The 21,163-nt window shown below is 42.4% G+C and overlaps 2 protein-coding genes across 3 annotated transcripts in view; both read left to right on the forward strand.

Moving 5' to 3' along the window:
* Positions 1-21,163, forward strand: part of LOC139412952 (guanine nucleotide-binding protein subunit alpha-11-like) — a 178,596-nt gene that overhangs the window by 111,783 nt on the left and 45,650 nt on the right. The window lies entirely within an intron of this gene.
* Positions 8,740-20,805, forward strand: LOC139412949 (kelch-like ECH-associated protein 1A). Of its 2 annotated transcripts, XM_071159858.1 has the most exons (8): positions 8,740-8,896; positions 16,069-16,161; positions 16,256-16,423; positions 16,533-16,642; positions 16,770-16,946; positions 18,071-18,264; positions 18,334-18,510; positions 18,656-20,805. In XM_071159858.1, exons 3-6 carry the CDS (start codon positions 16,280-16,282, stop codon positions 18,183-18,185), a joined length of 546 nt encoding a protein of 181 aa, XP_071015959.1. In that variant the 5' UTR covers positions 8,740-8,896; positions 16,069-16,161; positions 16,256-16,279; the 3' UTR covers positions 18,186-18,264; positions 18,334-18,510; positions 18,656-20,805. The 2 variants fall into 2 exon arrangements, 1 of the variants encoding a protein (XP_071015959.1); XR_011634749.1 differs by lacking the exons at positions 8,740-8,896; positions 16,069-16,161; positions 16,256-16,423; positions 16,533-16,642; positions 16,770-16,946 and adding an exon at positions 17,245-17,583.

Below are 21,163 nucleotides of genomic sequence, written 5' to 3' on the forward strand. Positions count from 1 at the left end.
CTGTGACTGAATCCCTACAACCATGCTGAAACATTGAGGAGGACAGGATGGAGATGGTTCAATCCAGCACTACTGTAAAAGACATGGGAAGACAGGCTTATTCCCTTTAAACCAGACCACGCTGATGGGAACATGGGCCTATGGCAAAACCATGTGGCATGGGGTCGAACAAAAAGAATTGCAACATGTACAGGTCCTAAAGAAAAAAATGATGTCAAACACTACCTAGTGCATCTCCTTAGACCCAGATTCATCTCTTACTAGTATTTGTTGTGTCAGTAGCATCGTTGTGGCATCAGTAGCCTCTGAAACACTAGAAACCTGTCCACTCGACTGAGACCACACTGGTCCCATACACAATTACTTGAAATATTGTTTTCTGTGTTCTGATTCTGTAAATAAATCAAAAAACAAACATTCTGAGCCAGAGCTAAAGGTAGTTTTGCAAGTGATGCAACACTGGGCTTAAAGGGTTTGCAAACCTGAGACATAGGGCTGCATTCATATAGTAACAGACACGTCTGAGAGATTGTTTCTCTTCCAGATTCTACAAATATGGACAACCAAAGACTTCAATAGCTACTTTGATGTTCCTTCTACACATCAAAAGAACAGGCAAACAAAAAGGTGTGGTTTATGACAACCATTCATTTTGTTATAAAAGAGTAAGATAGGAGGTTATCCTCCAAGTTCAGCCAGAAAGGACAACTAAATAAAGTAGGTTAGATGTTCTTCATACATACTAAAAACACAAAATAGTTGATCCTTTCAAAAATATATGTTCACATTTGCTATTCTAGACAAAATGACTTCATTTCAGATTTATATATCATTTGACATTGTACATCACATGTTAATGTTTTGGATTGATTTTGATGTGATTTTTTTATAGATTTTCACAGTTTTCTTAACGTAAAGTTTTCATACATTGAAGCCCAATGTGGCTTTTTGCAAAGTTTCCAGAAAATTGTTCTATAAACTTGAAAATCAAAAATTGGATTATTTTCATATCGGGGGCCTATTACAAGTATTTCTGAAGGGGAATAACATGCTTTCCTCATTTGGTTCTATGCTTGCGTCTCACAGGGGAAAGATGATTCCATTAAGGGGCACATCAAAATGAATCCAGTACTGTAGATTCCAGTACAATAGAATAGATTGTGATGATACATGTATTATTCTCCTCTGTGTATAGACCCCGCAGGAGGTTTTAGGAGAGGTTACAGTTAGAACCCTCTAATCAGGACTGGGAACCACTCCAACTCTAACTGAGTACAAGATGATGTACCAGGGGAGAGATAGAAAGAACAAGAGGGAGGAAGAAAGAGCGATGGAGCAAGAAAGTGAAGGGGATAGAGAGACAAAGAGTTGGAGAGAGAAAGGGAGAGATAGAAAGTAAGAGAGAGAGGTAATCAGAGAAAAGCAGAGAGAGGTCCAATCCTGCCTGATTAGGAGAAGAATGTTGTTTGAAGACCGTCAGTACCTGGTTATGAACCAGTTCCATCCAGAGACACAAAGCAGGGCTACTCCTCCAGAGGGATTGTGCATATGTGTGGGGATTATACCCCTGAAAAAAGAGAGAACCAATCAGACTGTCATTCCTCCTCCTCACATCTCTCTCTCTCTCTCTCTCTCTCTCTCTCTCTCTCTCTCTCTCTCTCTCTCTCTCTCTCTCTCTCTCTCTCTCTCTCTCTCTCTCTCTCTCTCTCTCTCTCTCTCTCTCTCTCTCTCTCTCTCTCTCTCTCTCTCTCTCTCTCTCTCTCTCTCTCTCAAGCAATGCTTTCCTGAAATAATGCATGACAGATGTATGTCAACCTCTTTCTTCTCCCTCCCTCTCTCTGTCTGTCTCTCTTATGGCAGGGCCTCTAAAACATGCCAATGTAACTTATGTTTCTCCCTCTCTGTCTCCCTACGTCTCTCTCTCAGCTTCTCTCCCTCTGTTCCCATCTGGACCCAATGTGTTGGTCTACTCTATGCCATCAACAATCAAAAAAAGCAAAACACTACATTGAGGAGACGGGGATCAAGGTTTTGTCTGTAAATCCCTCTGGTTTTATGGCCTGAATTACAAGTACATGTGAAGTGCATGTTTATTTGAACTAGCTGGGTTGGATAGATTGGATACTGGCTGCTTTCACCCGTAGACTACTCCGTAACCCAATAATGTGGAGCTACAGTACGACTGAGAGGGCCTGCTGCTCCATTTCTATCCATTGGAGGGCAGTACCTACAAGCTTGTTCTGTATGTGTCAATGGCTGTATATTTAAGCAATAAGGCCAGAGGCGGTGTGGTGTATGGCCAACATACCACGGCTAAGGGTTGTTCTTATGCACGACGCAACGCGGAGTGCCTGGACGCAGCCCTTAGCCGTGGTATATTGGCCATATACCACAAACCCCCGAGGTGCCGTATTGCTTAAATATACAGCCATTGACACATACAGAACAAGCTTGTAGGTACTGCCCTCCAATGGATAGAAATGGAGCAACAGTAAAAGCAGTAAAAAATACATGTTTTGTCAAACCCTTGATATACGGTCCGATATACCACAGCTGTCAGCCAATCAGCATTCAGGGCTCGAACCACCCAGTTTATAACAGTGCATATCATACTCAGTGTGGTCCTCTGTAGCTCTGTTGATAGAGCATGGCGTTGGCGCCATTCTACTCACGTTAGGCTGTCAACCATGTCCAATCACCATCGCCATGTCCATGTTCAAAGAGCCAATCAATGTATAGCTTCTCATTCTTTGGGAGAAGGACACAGCCTATAGCGTCGCACACCTATGGAGGGGTGCAAAAGATGGAGGAGTTATAGGTTGACATAGCCAACCCCCTGGGAAAAAAGAGCGGCATCCAGAGAGTGCGCGATTGAGACAAAACTGTAGCTAGCCAACCTTCTGAAATAGCAACTTTTCATACCACAAGGCAAGATTAAAAACATGAATGATACTGCAATTGTGATATTGATCAGAGCCAACTTGTTTTCCAACAGTATCATTTATGTAGCAACTGCAGACTTGTGGCTATCAATAGCTACTGCGAAGCTTAGATGCCTGGCAAGCTAACTAGCCTGCATGATAACGTTAACGGTGACGTTTCAGTAAAGTTACAGTACAGTTGCTCTAGCATAGGTAAGAGAACTGTCAAAGTTTTTGTGATCTAAAATATAATGCAATCTGCTAACATTACCAAGGTTAAGTTATTGCCCATTTTAGTAAATGCTATTCAGCTAGCTAATTTTGTTAACTATCTAGCTAACATTTACTATCTATCATTAGACAAGATTTTACATCACATGTTAATGATTTGGATTCATTTTGATGTGATTTTTATAGTTTTTCACAGTTTTCTTACCATAAAGGTTTAATATATTGAATTCAGAGGCTACATATCGGATAACTGTCATTCATATTCCATTCACCCAGTTCAATGTTACAGCAATAGGTTTAGGCTACTACATGATTCTCAAATTTTCCCAATTACCCATCGTGAGTTTGTTACAACCTAGCCTATGAATGAAAGTTTACAACGTAGGTGCACACAGGTCGAGATAATTTTTTTAGGTGACAGACAGTAACACATTCAATAGCGCCTTGCACACCGTCTCCTGCATCTAGCTGATCTAGTGTGTAATCATTAGTCTAACATTTGCAAACGAGAGTTTCCATTGGACAAATTCTGGTATGTTTACGAATACACCCCTGATCACACGTAAACACGGCTGAAAAATCCCTGCTGCAGTGTGTGCAAACCTGGTCAAGAACTACAGGAAACGTATGATCTCTGTAATTGCAAACAAAGGTTTCTGTACCAAATATTAAGTTCTGCTTTTCTGATGTATCAAATACTTATGACATGCAATAAAATGCAAATTAATTACTTAAAAATCATACAATGTGATTTTCTGGATTTTTGATTCCGTCTCTCACAGTTGAAGTGTACCTATGATAAAAATTACAGATCTTTACACGCTTTGTAAGTAGGAAAACCTGCAAAATCGGCAGTGTATCAAATACTTGTTCTCCCCACTGTATATACAATATATGTACAAAGTTTCCATCTTCTATGTTGTGTATGAAATATGAAAAAATATGAAAGTGCTTTTGTTAAGAGAGGGATGTGATCTTAGAAAGTATTAGAGGAAATAGTTTCGTATCTAGGAAATAGTAAAGTATCTAGATAAGCGAATTTAAGTGGGACTATTGTATTACTCTCTTCAAACCATCGTATTCTACTCCTCTCATCACCCCACTGGGATCCATTGGCAAGGCTGGCTAGCCTATATTCAAATAATCATCTTCCAGAACGAATGGAAGAACAACAATAGAAGACGGATGGGGACCCCTTTTGGACAATCAGAGTCTTACAAGCATGCAGCAAAAAGGCCCAACACACTTTCCAAGAAGGCCTGGTTCTGACAGAAAACCACGACGAACCAAGACATTTACACGTAAATACATCATTTGATTTCTTACTTCATACGGGTGGTGGTTCATGTGCAAAGTATATGATTACTGCGAAAGCAGTTTCTAAATGTACCAAAGCATTATGTCTCTGTCCCTCTCTCTCTCTCTCTCTCTCCCTTTTGTCTTTTGTAACAAGCCACCATGTTGTGTCAGTCCACTAGGGACCTGTTTCTAATGTATTAAGCGTGTATGCTTATCCTGTGTTAACATTTAGTTAGCTAGTAAATAAATAATTCAACCAATTTGTGTAGTTCTGAATCATACGTAAGGCTCTGGTTTTTGTAGATGCAGGAGGTTTCGACTGTTCAGAATTATGATATGATACGAGGTTAGGATTAATAAATTGACTGTTTATGGATGTAATAGGTTAAGACCTTAGGAGTTTAATTCGGGAGATGGTAACTCTTTAATGAACCACTCTCGTGGTGCCCCAAATCCTAATGAGTTAATTGTTACATGATTAATTTAATCGGGTAACAATTAAACATAGTTAGTTGATTAGATAAATAACAGTCATCAGATTAATGAAAGTAAAGTCACGACACTGCCTACATCATTGTCAACATTTTAGCTAAAGTAACATCATAGTCAACATAGCTGATAGAACTAACGCACTAGTAAACCCCCTACAATCATTCAGTAAAGTTTGTCTACAGTTAGTAAGCAGTTTAGCCCTTACACCGGTGGGCCCTGGTGGCAATAAATAAGTAAAACTAAAAGCTTACCTTGACTTGGAAGAGTTCCAGTGTTGTGTTGGATAGTCATAGCCAGCTAGCTAACATAGCATCCCACTGTTTGAGCAGGGTGTTTGATTTGGCTAAACTAGCAAGCTGCATGTCCTAGCTAAGTAAGTGAAATTGAAAGTGAAAAAAAATACTCTCTCTCTTGCTTCTCCTTCATTTTGGAATAAATTAATTTGTTAAAAACTGTTCAACTATTGTCTTTCTCTCTATTTGAGTCAACTACTCACCACATTTTATGAACTGCAATGCTAGCTAGCTGTAGTTTCTGCTTTCAGTAATAGATTCATTCTCTGATCCTTTGATTGGGTGGACAACATGTCAGTTAATTGCTGCAAGAGCTCTGATAGGTTGGAGGACATCCTCCGGAACTTGTCATAATTACTGTGTAAGCCTATGAATGGGGGTGAGAACCATGAGCCTCCTAGGCTTTGCAATGAAGTTAACGTACCCAGAAGAGGACGGAAGCCAGCAGTCCTCTGGCTACACCATGGTGCTACCCTACAGAGTGCTGTTGAGGCTACTGTAGACCTTCATTGCAAAACAGTGTGTTTTAATAAATTATTTGGTGACATGTGAATATATTTAGTATAGTTTGATCTAAAAATTATAACTTAAAAAAAAATAATAATAATAATAAAATTCACTGAGGAGGATGGTCCTCCCCTTCCATTCACTTCCAATGGGGGGAGCTTTCAGAGTTAGTGCCACCTGATTTTCTTCAGACTTTTTTTTAGCTAAGTTTGCTATGTATTGCTTATTGTTCTTGTGGTAGTGTAATACATTTGTCCTGTTGGTTTCAGATGTCTTAAAAAAGACCCATAAGGAAGTGGATGTCCCTCTTGGGGACATTTGCCACCACAGGGATTTGGCCAGCCAATGTGGGCAACAGGCCAGCCCCGAGGCAGAAGAGGTAGTATGACCTCAAATCAAATCAAATTTTATTGGTCACATACACATATTTAGCAGATGTTTTTGCGGGTGTAGCAAAATGTTTGTGTTCCGAGCTCCAACAGTGCAGTAGTATCTAAAAATTCACAACAATACACAAATCTAAAAGTAAAAGAATGGAATTAAGAAATACATAATTAGGATGAGCAATGTCGGAGTGGCATTGACTAAAATACAGTAGAAAACAATACAGTATATAGATATGAGATGACTAAAGCAGTGTGTAAACATCATTAAAGTGACCAGTGTTCCATTATTAAAGTCACTGGTGATTCCATATCTATGTACATAGGGCAGCAGCCTCTAAGGTGCAGGGTTGAGTAACCGGGTGGTACCGGCTAGTGATGGCTACTTAACAGTCTGATGGCCTTGAGATAGAAGCTGTTTTTCAGTCTCTCGGTCCCAGCTTTGATGCACCTGTACTGACCTTGCCTTCTGGATGATAGCGGGGTGATGGTTGATGTCCTTGATGATCTTTTTGGCCTTCCTGTGACATCGAGGGATGTAGGTGTCCTGGCTGGTCAATGAACAGCATTCTGATGTAGGTATTCTTCTTGTCCAGATGGGATAAGGCAGTGTGCAGTGCGATGGTGATTGCATTGTCTGTGGATCTATTGGGGCGGTAAACAAATTGAAGTGGGTCTAGGGTATCAGGTAAGGTAGAGGTGATATGATCCTTAACTAGCCTCTCAAAGCACTTCATGATGACAGAATGGGCCAGCATCCCTGTGGAATGCTTTTGACACCTAGAGTCCCTGCCCCAATTAATTTAGACTGTTCTCAGGGCAAAAGGGGGTGCAACTCAATTTTAGGAAGGTGTTCCTATAATGTTTTGTACACTCTGTGTATGTGGCTCTCAGAAGAAATGGTCATTCTTCCCACTGGGCACACACTGGTTGAATCAACGTTGTTTCCATGTGGAACCAACGTGGGATAGACGTTGATTCAACCAGTGTGTGCCCAGTGGGGAAAATGACAATTTCTTCTGAGAGCCACATACACAGAGTGTACAAAACATTATAGGAACACCTTCCTAATATTGCGTTGCACAGCCTTGAAGTGACGTCTGTGCCCAGTGGGATGTGATGAATTTATAATTATATCATGTAATATGCAGTCCACAAGAAACCTCAACAGATATCTGATAATTGAAGATACTTAACTCATAAAACGATGTAACGGGAGGATAGTAATAATAAGCCAACCTCATTAGAACAACACTTCTATATGTTATGATTATATTACCATAAACCTTCCATCAACTCAGGTGATCTTAAATAGGTGGTTAGAAATATTATTTATTGGCCCGAGGCGGGATTCGACCTACATTTTTAACATACTATTCTTCCCCAGTTTTGGTGCTTGCTATGCCAGGATAGTGGGTTTGAGTCCCGGGACCACTCATACCTAAAATGAATGCAAGCACATATTTGAAGTAAGTTGCTTTGGACAAAAGTGTCTGCATATATTATTTGTATTAAATGTTTTATTATATTACCTTGTGTAGGAAGAGATACCTGCTGGTGTCACTCTCCCATTCATTAAAAAAAAAGGTGATTTACTTTGTACAGAAACACACCATGTCGAAAGTAGAGACTAACAAACTTAAGTTAGAAATGGGGAAGGGATATTATAAATAAAGTAGGAATTGCCGTCAACTGTCCGATCCTTTCACGTAAGACGAAGGAAACGAGACGAGGAGACAAAGACTACGAAATAAATCCTCTCCGGATGGATTGAGATGCAGACATACTGCTGTGTAACCCCACTACGTTGAGAATGTGGCTGTAATCCTTAGGGATGGTGATCATGGTGTTCCATTAAACCGGTCCGTCAGATGCCTCCACGTAAGAATGTGTCACCACCCAGCACTTTCTGATGATACTGTTCCGTCAAACTACTTTTCCCCATATCCACATAGCAATTTGTACACAGTTTCTTTGTTCATTAACTGCTGACCCTGCACAACACACACTTCGTGATCTAGTTGACTTTCAATATGAGGTACTGCATGTTTAATTGAATAGGCCTAGAGCACAATATTTATTTATGACTCAAATAAACTGTTTAGGACCTTAGAATTTGGGCGTTTATTTGTTTTGAGCGTATAAATGTCTGATGTCATAGATAGTCTGCCAGCCACGCTAAACTGCGCTGGGTTGGCGTATCTTGCGTTATTATCGTAGGGTAATCGGGTTCATTTCTTGGGATGTTGTTATTGTTGTTTTGTGCGTACTTGCCGGGCGTCAGTAATGAAGTTGTGCTGCTGGGATATGCTGCTATGAAGTTGAAGTTGCTAAATCATGGTGATGTAGAAATCGCGTAGCGCGCATATAATGCATCTACTGTGATGTGAATGGCTCACGTCAATGCGAAGCGCGCAGCGTTTAGGCGCACACAGCACAGGAGCCAGCTTCAAACGAGGTATTGTTCATCTGAATGTGTTTTTGCCCCCAGTGTATCCAAAAATATCACTCGTTTTATTCCATAGGTGCGATGTAATTTAAGTGAAGTGGCAAGTTGTGTTTTTGTGCCGACATAAGGCCTACGCGGTTGCGTCATCAAAGGACAACTGCGTCGGCAGTTTGACAGCCTGATTTCCATACTGACAGTCAGTGAGCCGAATGTGTCGTAGCCACATTGTTTTCTGTGTCCTTAACCGCGGAAAGAACACTAGATGGAAACTACTATTTTGGAATAAATCCCTGTAGCCTAAAATATAATATAGCAGGGGAGGTGAGTATCTACTGATTTGAGCAGATGGGCTAGGCTATATCAGTGTGTGTAATATTTTACCTTTGACATGTCCAATTGTTGTTGAATGCACTGCAGTCTAAAAGTCTGAAAACTGATTAAGAAGCAGGCGAGCGCCACATATGACTAACTCCCGCTCATATATCTCAATCTAAACTTGCCTGGAAACCTGACGTTGAATTGCATTGCAATAATGGTTGAATTGAAGAAGTTTAAGCTGCCTATCAATCGTTGTTTTTGCCACCAGTGGACAGCCAGTGAAAATTAGCTCTAGCAACAGCTGCATAGTGTGTATTCAGGGCCTGATTAATGCTGGTGCTTACAGGGTCTGAAGCCTCGTTGTTCAAGCCCGTGGGGGGCCCTTGAAGCCGATAAAAATTGAGATAAAGTTATTCGTTTGAGAGCTAAGTCTATATAAGCATTCTGATAAGTATAAATAACTACAATCTCAAGGGAATACGTTTATCACTAACAGGAATATAGCTGATTTATGGAGTGAGTCATGATTATGAATGAACATAAACAAGGTAAAGATATTGATTTTGCATGTTGTCATCAGCATTATTAATACACTCTTGAGTTGTTTCAGATGATGTGCACCTTATCATTTGTTCCAGTGAATAGAGTTTAACCCTTCCCCTGCATAGGAAGTTAGGTCACAACTGGGTTCAGTAACTTTGTTCATCTTTCGGGCCTATGGTTTGATATATTGTGTAATCGTTTGACTTGTATGTTGACTTTTATGTTCTTTGTAGTCATATGTCTGCCAGATACCTTATGACAGTGTAAAATAGTGACACACACACAATCCTATTCTATACGTGTTGTAGTGAGTCCCCTGTCTGTCAGAATCACCATCTTATTAGTCATAGTGTGTGTGTGTGTGTGTGTGTGTACACTGTACTGTACTTGCACACATCCTGTTATGAAATAATTCAACATTTTTCTAAAATCCAATTGAACTGAAGTGAAAGTTGTTTTGATCCCACTGGCAAAACAAATGTCAGAACTGCTTCGTTGGCAGTTAATGTTTTAATTTGCAGACCATGTTTGGTTGCTCAGCATGTAACCTCTAGCCTGAAATGATTTAATTGACATGGATAATGGTGTCAAGCAGCATTGCTTGAAGACTGTAGTGTCATGCTATGACATAGCAAATACCATTGTAAATTCCTCTAGTCAGGTTGTTAAATGAGGAAGTGGATGAGCTGAGGAGAGGAAGCCATTTCAAAGTATTGAGATGCAACCCTCAGTGATAGAACAGCACGGTGTGTTCTCGTCGGTTCTGTTACATGTGGACACACCCACTGTTGATTCTGTTAATGGTTAACTTTTGGCTACTGTCACAGTGACTGAATAGTGTGTGCTGCAAAACCACATCTTAGTTTCAACTAGTATTTGTTTACATTGTAGAGCATGTACAGCACTAGTCAAAAGTTTGGACACACCTACCCATTCCAGGGTTTTTCTTTATATGACTATTTTCTACGTTGAAGAATAATAGTGAAGACATCAAAACAATGAAATATTACACAGTATGGAATCATGTAGTAACCAAAAAAGTGTTAAACAAATCAAAATATATTTGAGATTCTTCAAAATAGCCACTGTTTGCCTTCATGACAGCTCTGCACACTCTTGGCATTTTCTCAACCAGCTTCATGGGGTAGTCACTTGGAAAGGAAGACCCAGACCCAGAGTTACCTCTGCTGCAGAGGATAAGTTCATTAGAGTTAACTGCGCCTTAGATTGCAGCCCAAATAAATGCTTCACAGATTTCAAGTAACAGACACAGATCATCAACTATTCAGAAGAGACTGCGTGAATCAGGCCTTCATGGTTGAATTGCTGCAAAGAAACCACTACTAAAGGACACCAGAAAGAAGAAAATACTTGCTTGCGCCAAGAAACAAAAGCAATGGACGTTTGACTGGTGGAAATCTGTCCTTTGGTCTGATGAGTCCAAATTTGAGAGTTTTGGTTCCAACCGCCGTGTCTTTGTTAGATGCGGAGTAGGTGAACGGATGATCTCCACATGTGTGGTTCCCACCGTGAAGCATGGAGGAGGAGGTGTGATGTTGTGGGGGTGCTTTGCTGGTGACACTGTCTGTGATTTATTTTGAATTCAAGGCATACTTAATCAGCATGGCTACCACAGCATTCTGCAGCGAATCCGCCATCCCATCTAGTTTGCACTTAGTCCCACTATCATTTGTTTTTCAACGGGACAATGACCCAACACACCTCCAGACTGTGTAAGGGCTATTTGACCAAGAAGGACAGTGATTTAGTGCTGCATCAGATGACCTGGCCTCCACAATCACCCAACCTCAACCCAATTGAGATGGTTTAGGATGAGTTGGATCGCAGAGTGAAGGAAAATGCAGCCAACATGTGCTCACCATATGTGAGAACTCCTTTAAGACTGTTGGAAAAGCATTCCTCATGAAGCTGGTTGAGACAATGCCAATAGTGTGCAAAGCTGTCATCAAAGGGTGGCTACTTTTGATTCCATACGTGTTATTTCATAGTTTTATGTCTTCACTGTTATTCTACAATGTATAAAATAGTCAAAATAAAGAAAAACCCTTGAAAGAGTAGGTGTGTCCAAACTTCGGACTGGTACTGTAAGTCAGCAGTGTAACTTTGTTTCAGTAGTTCTGCAGATTTTTCACACTGTCTGCTGTGGACTGTATGCTTATTTGCTGTGACGACAGGGTTAGTTTTGGTGTGTAAAACCCCTTAAGCCAGATCAGGAGTTCAGTACCAGGGAACACAGCTCAGGAAAATTGACCTTTTTATAGGAGTTAGTGGGGGGTGGGTGGGTGGGGTATGAAGGTCTTCTTCTCTCCCTCACTCCTGCTCTTTTTCTATCCCTTATCTATCTCTTTTTGCCATTCACCACTCTTTCCTCCCCCCCTTTCTCTCTCACTCCCCCTCTCTCTCCTGGCTGGTGGGTTTAGGTCTTATGACTTGTGATCAGGCTAGCTGTAGGGTGACACACGCACACACTACACTAGGCCTATATCATTTCTGGTATAATTGTTTGTCCTTGTCTATTTATAAACCTTATGGAAGTGAAACTATGCTCGAGGTCTCATAGTTTACCCAATAGCAAATTATCATATTTATACTGAACGAAAATATAATCTCAACATGGAAAGTGTTGGTCCCATCTTTCATGAGCTGAAATAAAAGATCCCAGAAATGTTCCATCTGCACAAAAAGCTTATTTCTCTCATTTTGTGCACAAATTTGTTTACATCCCTGTTAGTGAGCATTTCTCCTTTGCCAAGATAATCCATCCACCTGACAGGTGTGGCATATCAAGAAGCTGATTAAACTGCAAAATTATTACACAGGTGCACCTTGTGCCGGGGACCATAAAAGGTCACTCTAAAATGTACAGTTTTGTCACAACACAATGCCACAGATGTCTCAAGTTTTGAGGGAGCATTCAATTGGCATGCTGACTGCAGGAATGTCCACCAGAGCTCTCGTTTCAGAGAATTTGTTAGTACGTCCAACCAGCCTCACAACCTCAGACCAGGTGTAACCACGCCAGGCCAGGACCTTCACATCCGGCTTCTTCACCTGCAGGATCGTCTGAGACCAGCCACCCGCACAGCTGATGAAACTGTGGGCTTGCACAATCGAAGGACTTCTGCACAAACTGTCAGAAATCGTCTCTGTGAAGCTCATCTGCGTGCTCGTCTTCCTCACAAGGGTCTTGACCTTACTGCAGTTTGGTGTCGAAACCGACTTCAGTGGGAAAATGCTCACCTTCGATGGCCACTGGCACGCTGGAGAAGTGTGCTCTTCAATAATGAATCCCGGTTTCAATTTTACCAGGCAGATGGTGTTGTGTGAGCGGTTTGCTGTAGTCAACGTTGTGAAGAGAGGCTCATTGTCGTGCCATTCATCTGCCACCATCACCTCATGTTTCAGCATGATAATGCACAGCCCCATTTCGAAAGGTTCTGTACACAATTCCTGGAAGCTGAAAATGTCCCATTTCTTCCGTGGCCTGCATACTGACGAGCCATGTCACCCATTGAGGATGTTTGGGATCCTCTGTATTGATGTGTATGACTGCTTGTTCCAGTTCCCGCCAATATCCAGCAACTTCGCACAGCCGTTGAAGAGGAGTGGGACCACAGGCCAAAATCAACAGGCTGATGAACTCTATGTGAAGGAGATGTGTCACGCTGCATGAGGCAAATGGTGGTCACACCAGATATTGACTGGTTTTCTGATCCACGACCCCAAGCTATTTTTTTAAAGGAATCTGTGACCAACAGATGCATATCTGTATACCCAGTCATGTGAAATCCATAAATTAGAGCATGATTCATTTATTTCAATTGACTGATTTTCTTAAATGTAACTCAGTAAAATCTTAGAAATTGTTGCATGCTGCATTTAAAAAAAAAATATATAAAAAATATATATATATTTTGAATTTTACCCCTTTCTCTCCCCAAATGGAGGGATACATGGCTGTTCTTGGTTGATTAGTCCATTGATTGGTTATTCAGGACTTTGATTTGTAATAACAGATACTGTGTGGGAAAACCCACACTCCTGAACGTTTAGTAATATTGCTAAGTATCACTCGTTGAGTGACTATGCACTGTCACAATCATTCAGAGAGGATTAATCAGGTGCAGAATTTGACTTGGGGGATTCAGGGAAAAACAATGCTTAGTCCATTGATTGGTTAATCAGTCCCTAAAACAGACAAACGTCTTCTTCACAACAATTGAACCTGCTCTCCTTGAAGTTCTTGATGATCCGATAAATGGTTGATTTAGGTGCAATCTTACTAGCAGCCTGTGAAGCCCTTTTTGTGCAAAGCAATTATGACGGCACGTGTTTCCTTGCAGGTAACCATGGTTGACAGAGGAAGAACAATGATTCCAAGCACCACCCTCCTTTTGAAGCTTCCAGTCTGTTATTCAAACTCAATCAGCATGACAGAGTGATCTCCAGCCTTGTCCTCGTCAACACTCGCACCTGTGTTAATGAGAGAATCACTGACATGATGTCAGCTGGACCTTTTGTGGCAGGGTTGAAATGCAGTGGAAATGTTTTTTTTGCGATTCAGTTCATTTGCATGGCAAAGAGGGACTTTGCAATTCATCTGATCACTCTTCATAACATTCTGATAATTCTGACTAAATCTACAGAATAAAGTCGCCAGTTAAAATGGTTACTGGAGGGAGCTACAGATTGAGAGAGGCTGGACTGAGGGCTTGTAGACCTGTTGTAAGGTAGGTCCTCACCAGACCTCACCGGCAAAAATGATGTGGTCCTTGCCAATGACAAGCATACCCATAACATGATGATGATGAAGCCACCACCATGCATGAAAATATTGAGAGTGGCTCTCAGTGATGGTTTTGCCCCAAACATAACGCTTTGTATTTAGGACTTGCTTTGTTGCAAACAGGATGCATGTTTTGGAATATTTTTATTCTGTACAGGGTTCCTTTTTTCACTCTGTCATTTAGATTAGTATTGTGGAGTAAATATAATGCTGTTGATCCATCCTCAGTTTTCTCATATCACAGCCTATCACTCTAACTGTTAAAAATCAGCATTGGTTTCAAGGTGAAAACCCTGAGCAATTTCCTTCCTTTCTGGCAACTGAGTTAGGAAGGACGTGTGTATCTTTGTAGTGATTGGGTGTATTGCTACACCATCCAAAGCCTAATTAATTACTTCACCATGCTCAAAGTGATATCCAGCATCTTCTTTTTTATTTTTACACATCTACCAATCGGTGCCCTTTGTGAGCATTAAAACCCTGTCTGGTCTTTGGTTGAGTCTGTGCTTAAAATTCCCTATTCGATTGAGGGACTTTACAATTATCTGTATGTGTGGGGTACAGGGATGAGGTAGTCATTCAAAAATCATGTTAAACACTATTGATCACAGAGTGAGTCCATGCAAATTGTTATGTGACTTGTTAAGCACCGTAACACTCATTAACTTATTTAAGCTTGCCATAAGGAAGGGGTTGATTACTTAATGACTCAAGACATTTCAGCTTTTCATTTTTAAAATTAATTTTAACTACAGCTGCCATGCCCCAGACAGACAGAACACCCTCCACTCTCCTCCTGAGTCCATGCCCCAGACAGACAGAACACCCTCCACTCTCCTCCTGAGTCCATGCCCCAGACAGACAGAACACCCTCCACTCTCCTCCTGAGTCCATGTCCCAGACAGACAGAACACCCTCTACTCTCCTCCTGAGTCCATGTCCCAGACAGACAGAACACCCTCCTCTCTCCTCCTGAGTCCATGCCCCAGAGAGACAGAACACCCTCTACTCTCCTCCTGAGTCCATGTTCCAGACAGACAGAACACTCTCCTCCAGAGGCCATGTTCCAGACAGACAGAACACCCTCCACTCTCCTCCTGAGTCCATGCCCCAGAGAGACAGAACACCCTCTACTCTCCTCCTGAGTCCATGTTCCAGACAGACAGAACACTCTCCTCCAGAGGCCATGTTCCAGACAGACAGAACACCCCCCACTCTCTTCCTGAGTCCATGTTCCAGACAGACAGAACACTCTCCTCTTGAGTCCATGTCCCAGACAGACAGAACACCCTCCACTCTCCTCCTGAGTCCATGTCCCAGACAGACAGAACACTCTCCTCCTGAGTCCATGCCCCAGACAGACAGAACACTCTCCTCCTGAGTCCATGTTCCAGACAGACAGAACACCCTCCACTATCCTCCTGAGTCCATGTCCCAGACAGACAGAACACCCTCCACTCTCCTCCTGAGTCCATGTTCCAGACAGACAGAACAACAACACCAGCAGAACAACAGTACCCCTCATTCTGAAACGGTACCTGTTCAGATATGATACACTTTATGAGGCTCAGACCCCCGACTTATATATACACACATCTCAGTTAAGCAGTACGTGTACAAGAGACACATACCAACCTTGACTTTTCATGACGTTTTATCAATGTTGTATAAGACCATGAGAGGTCCAACTGTTTGGGTTCCCTGACGTCACCTGTTCCTTATAGACAAAAACAGTGCGCTTAGTCGGACATAGAATTGCTTTGACAGACTGTGTGTGTGAGCATGTGATGCGTGTTGACTGTGTGTCTATTTGTCCCTACCCCAGGTAACCAAAGAGGAGGAGTTCTTCAGTCTGTCTCACTGTCAGCTGTTGGAGCTCATCTGCCAGGACAGCCTCAAGGTGCTCTGTGAGTCAGAGGTATGGATTTGATTTATATTCTATATACATGGTTTATCCTGAGGTGTATATTTATATACTTCACTTATATGCATATTTCTATGTGAAAATCAAGATAACCGCCTGCCAAAGTGTGATCATGAGCCCCTTGATGTCAGGTGTACAAGGCTTGTACAGACTGGGTGCGATGAGACGTGGAGAGCACGTCAATGCTCTCCACGTCTACGCTCTGCCTCCCAAGTTCATCAAGATACAGCTCCAGTCCTGCCCCATCCTCAGCAAGGCAAGTCTCTATGTGGTCTATTCATCTATGACCGGCTGCTGGGATTGATTGATAGATTGAGGAATCCCAAATTCGATCATTTTTCTATTTTCATGTTCCTTCATTCCAGGCCAACTCCTGTAGAGACTTCCTGTCGAGGATATTCCAGGAAATTACGTTGAGGAAGCCCCTCCCCCCTGCGCCTCACCGTGGAACACAGCTTATCTACGTAGCCGGAGGGTAGTCTACAAACATATGATGGGATGAAGATATGATACAATGAGATAATTGGATGATATCATACGAGTATGACAATATAATCCTGATATGGTTATGTACTGTCTGATCCTCCTATGTTCCATCCCAGGTATCGGCAGCACTCTCTGTCTTCTATGGAGGCCTATGACCCTGGTAGGAACGTCTGGCTGAAGCTAGCTGACATGGACTCTCCCTGCAGTTGCCTGGGCTCCTGTGTGCTGTTTGGCCTGCTCCACACACCTTGCTTTTTACGAACGCACGCACACACATTGCTTTTTACAGCCTTGTAGGTCTATCTAATATATCTCTCTCTCACTCTCTCACACTCACACTCTCATATATATCCTCAGGTGGGAGGCAGGAACCTGTCCCTACAGAACAACAGTGAGTCCAGTTCCCTGTGCTGCTACAAACCCATGACCAATCAGTGGAGTCAGAACGCCTCCCTCAACACCCCCAGGAACAGGGGTGGACGGGAGCATTTACGCCGTGGGGGGGGGTCCCAGGGGTCTACACATCATAACACTGAGGAGAGGTGGAAGAGAGAGAAATAGTGAGGAGAAGGGGGGGGGGGGGGGGGGGGGGTAGAAGAGAAAAGACAGAAAGAGAGAGAGATGGTAGTGTAAATTCCCCAGATAATGTAGAAATTCCTGACTAATTAGTGTGACTGCCTTTGGGCCGGCTGTGTTGTTACCTACTTCCAAGGAATGTCAATCTGGTTGGGAATGCTTCACAACTCGCTGCTGAGCGGCTAACCGGTAGGGAATCATCTTTACCGGAATGTCGTTACAGGACCCATGGCTCTGGTCGAATACCTCAGAGATGTGTCCTTCCATCCATCCACCCTTGCCTCCTGTGCTCTGCTCTCCCACACAGCGTGTTACTAGACACTACACAAAGCTGGTAGCTTTAGTTAATCCACTGTGAGTTACCTGGCTCCTATGCAATGAGTTAGTTATACTATCAAACTCACGCTCTGATAGCTCCTACAGTCCCATGCACTCAGGTCATGATGATGAGCATTAAAGTTGCACTATGCAGAAATCGCTCCACCATTTCCTGAATGCAGGAATTCGAATAGTTCGCCTAATTTCAATTTATGTGACAAAACAAGCAAGTATAGTGTAGAGAATCATAGTACCATCTAAACCACTGTGAAATATATTTTCCATAACCAAAAATATTGAGTTTTCAACTGTTGAAACTGGTGTACAAAACCCAAAGTAAAAGATGCAAAAGCGAAACGTAAGAATAGGAAGCCTAGAAATACCGCACATAGAGCAGATCTACTGCTTCTTAGATTTGCTTTCTTTAACTGACATCTCTATGTGAATTTGGTCGGGAACGCCTAAAAAGTTACACATTGCAGCTTTAAGGCAACAATCGCCATAAATTCTCTCTCTCCGCCAGGTATGACCCAGAGGCGAACTGCTGGGTGTTTGTGAGCCCCGTGTCAGTAGCCCGTTTGGGGGCGGGGGTAGCAGGTCGTGGCGGTTCTCTGTACGTGGTGGGGGGAGGTTGTTGACGGCCAGAACCACAGGAACACAGCAGAGAGGTTCCACACCGACTCCAACACCTGGCATCAACTGGCCCCCATGACCACTGTACGCAGCAGACTGTGTGTGTGTGTGTACACCTGTCAGTGTGTGGATAACGTTTCTCCCTCTGTGTAGGTGTGGTGTGTGTGGACTCGTACCTGTATGCAGTAGGAGGGTATGACGGTCATACCCAGCTCAGCTCCATGGAGAGGTACAGTGTAACCAGAGATGTGTGGGAGCCAATGGCCTCCATGCAGCACTGCCGCAGCGCTCACGGGGTCACCATCTACTAGGGACGCATCTTCGTACGGGGTGAGTCTGGAGAAACCTGCCATCTTTCTGGAGAGTTTGGCCAACTTTAGAACCAGATACCACGTTGCTCCTGCTGAGCCTTGGATTCACTCATCCTGTTTCCCTTACTCTCCTCCTCCCTCTCTTTCTCCATCCCTCCCTCCAGGTGGTTTTAGCTCCTCAGGGTTTCTGTTCAGTGTTGAGAGTTACCTCCCTGACACCAGCCAGTGTTGAGAGTTACCTCCCTGACACCAGCCAGTGTTGAGAGTTAACCTCCCTGACACCAGCCGCTGTTGAGAGTTAACCTCCCTGACACCAGCCGCTGTTGAGAGTTAACCTCCCTGACACCAGCCGCTGTTGAGAGTTAACCTCCCTGACACCAGCCGCTGTTGAGAGTTAACCTCCCTGACACCAGCCGCTGTTGAGAGTTAACCTCCCTGACACCAGCCGCTGTTGAGAGTTACCTCCCTGACACCAGACGCTGTTGAGTTACCTCCCTGACACCAGACGCTGTTGAGAGTTAACCTCCCTGACACCAGCCGCTGTTGAGAGTTACCTCCCTGACACCAGCCGCTGTTGAGAGTTACCTCCCTGACACCAGACGCTGTTGAGAGTTACCTCCCTGACACCAGACGCTGTTGAGAGTTACCTCCCTGACACCAGACGCTGTTGAGAGTTACCTCCCTGACACCAGACGCTGTTGAGAGTTACCTCCCTGACACCAGACGCTGTTGAGAGTTACCTCCCTGACACCAGACGCTGTTGAGTTACCTCCCTGACACCAGCCGGTATGAGAGTTACCTCCCTGACACCAGCCGGTGTTGAGAGTTACCTCCCTGACACCAGCCGGTGTTGAGAGTTACCTCCCTGACACCAGCCGGTGTTGCTAGGACGCAGTGGAATGGCCGTCACAGTAACGATGGAGCCCTGCCCCGGCAACCTGCCCGAGGAGGAAGAGGAAGTGACATAGAGTTAGAGCGAGGAGACATGACTCATCAGAACTCTTTTTATATCCGACTCAACATGGCGGCAGAGCAGGACTTGTTACAGTATAATTAGAATGAGTAGAAAGGACAAAGCTCTTAGATCACTTTTATCCAAAGCCACAAAGTTTGCATTATTCAGGAATGTCTGTTCTGATCATTCTATGTGGAGTCAGTAGGAAGTGGACCAAGGGGAGGAAGTGACCTCACAATGACTTCAAAGTGACCTCACCATTATTAGGGTGCTACAAACAGAGTTAGGAATTAGAATACTAGAATGGACATGAACCTTCTTCGTATAATGCCATTATAAGACACATTGTCTGAATCACTAAATGGGCTGTCACTCCCAAACAGAAGACAACTGCATTGGTCACAATGTATTTTTTAAGTGTATCAACTTAAATTTAAGGAACACTTAACTTTACCAGACTCGCATGACTTATTTCAACAGCAGCAGCAGCAATTACAAAGTCCAAGGGTACATCATGAGGTTAGAGTAACATCTTTCAGGTACAAAGACCCAACTGACTGGAATTATATACCTGTAGAAAAAACACAGTGAATTTAAGAGTCATTTTTCAAATGTTAAGAACAAACAGTTTATTTTTAACTCGCTAATAGAAACATCACCATGTGAAGATATTTGTATGTATATATTATATGTACTTCATTTTATTAGTCGTTGGAGCAGAAGTTAATTCTGTTAATGCATGTTTTTTTGTATGTAATAATATATATTTTGTTATTATATTAGACAGTAGTTTCCATATTATTCTAAGTATTGTTTGTTTAGTTTTTTTCATTTGGACTCTTGAAAATGAGATGCACCATCTCAAGAGATTTTCTCCTGCAAAATGTCAAAGACATAAATAAGTGATGGGATAAAGGTCAGCCATTTTGGTCAGGGAGTTTGTCAACCATGGTTTGCCAGTGATCATTTCTTAATTCATTATTTGACACTATCTGCACTGTATGTGTGTTAGCCTGCCAGCTAGTTTTAGAGGTTTGATTCCATAAACGTTTTAAATGAACTGCCAATATGCCCACATTCCATTTAAACAACACAGTCCATCTCCAACCAGACACTGTCTGGAATCAGTTGATGATTGCACGTAGACGTAGAAGTTGTAAATACAACAAGTTCTGATATTGCATCATATAATAGACCTCTCAGCTTTCCAAGAAAACAACAATGTAGACATTTATGGCCTGTTTACATATATTTTAGTGGCTTTTTACTGCAAATTGTATAAAACCTATAAACTGTATTTAAAATTATGAAACTATTTTAGGTTGACAGTAATTATATTAAATAATTTCTGATACATCACATGCCTTACTTACATTTTCCTGCATAAGTAAAACCAGGATTATGCCTTTACTATCATTCATTCCAATTAGACTGGTTTGGTTTTCTCCCAGACCACAACGGCTGCCATTTTCACTCTATTCTGGAACTTTGAGGGTTTATGACAAAGCCCCTATAGTCATTTAATGGAATCTATTTTGCTACAGAACTTCTCAGACTCTTCTAATTGACTGTGCCATCATGTCCCCTCTATTGACAACTCTGACCATAAATCTAGCAGTTTTTCACACGCAGTGTTTTAATAATCATAGTCCACCTTTATTATAGTTCACATACTGTTGTCTTTGTCCACATCATAGGAGGAGGCTCCAGAGAAGCT

This window comes from Oncorhynchus clarkii, chromosome 7, assembly GCF_045791955.1.
Source record: "Oncorhynchus clarkii lewisi isolate Uvic-CL-2024 chromosome 7, UVic_Ocla_1.0, whole genome shotgun sequence".
NCBI classification, from domain to species: domain Eukaryota; kingdom Metazoa; phylum Chordata; class Actinopteri; order Salmoniformes; family Salmonidae; genus Oncorhynchus; species Oncorhynchus clarkii.

Excerpts from the sequence above, each read along its gene's own strand:
- LOC139412949 (XM_071159858.1), top strand. The coding sequence starts at position 16,280 with ATGAGCCCCTTGATGTCAGGTGTACAAGGCTTGTACAGACTGGGTGCG. Across the intron at positions 16,424-16,532 it reads CCTGCCCCATCCTCAGCAAG|GCCAACTCCTGTAGAGACTT; the intron begins GCAAGTCTCTAT and ends CCTTCATTCCAG. Across the intron at positions 16,947-18,070 it reads ACATTGCTTTTTACAGCCTT|GTATGACCCAGAGGCGAACT; the intron begins GTAGGTCTATCT and ends TCTCTCCGCCAG.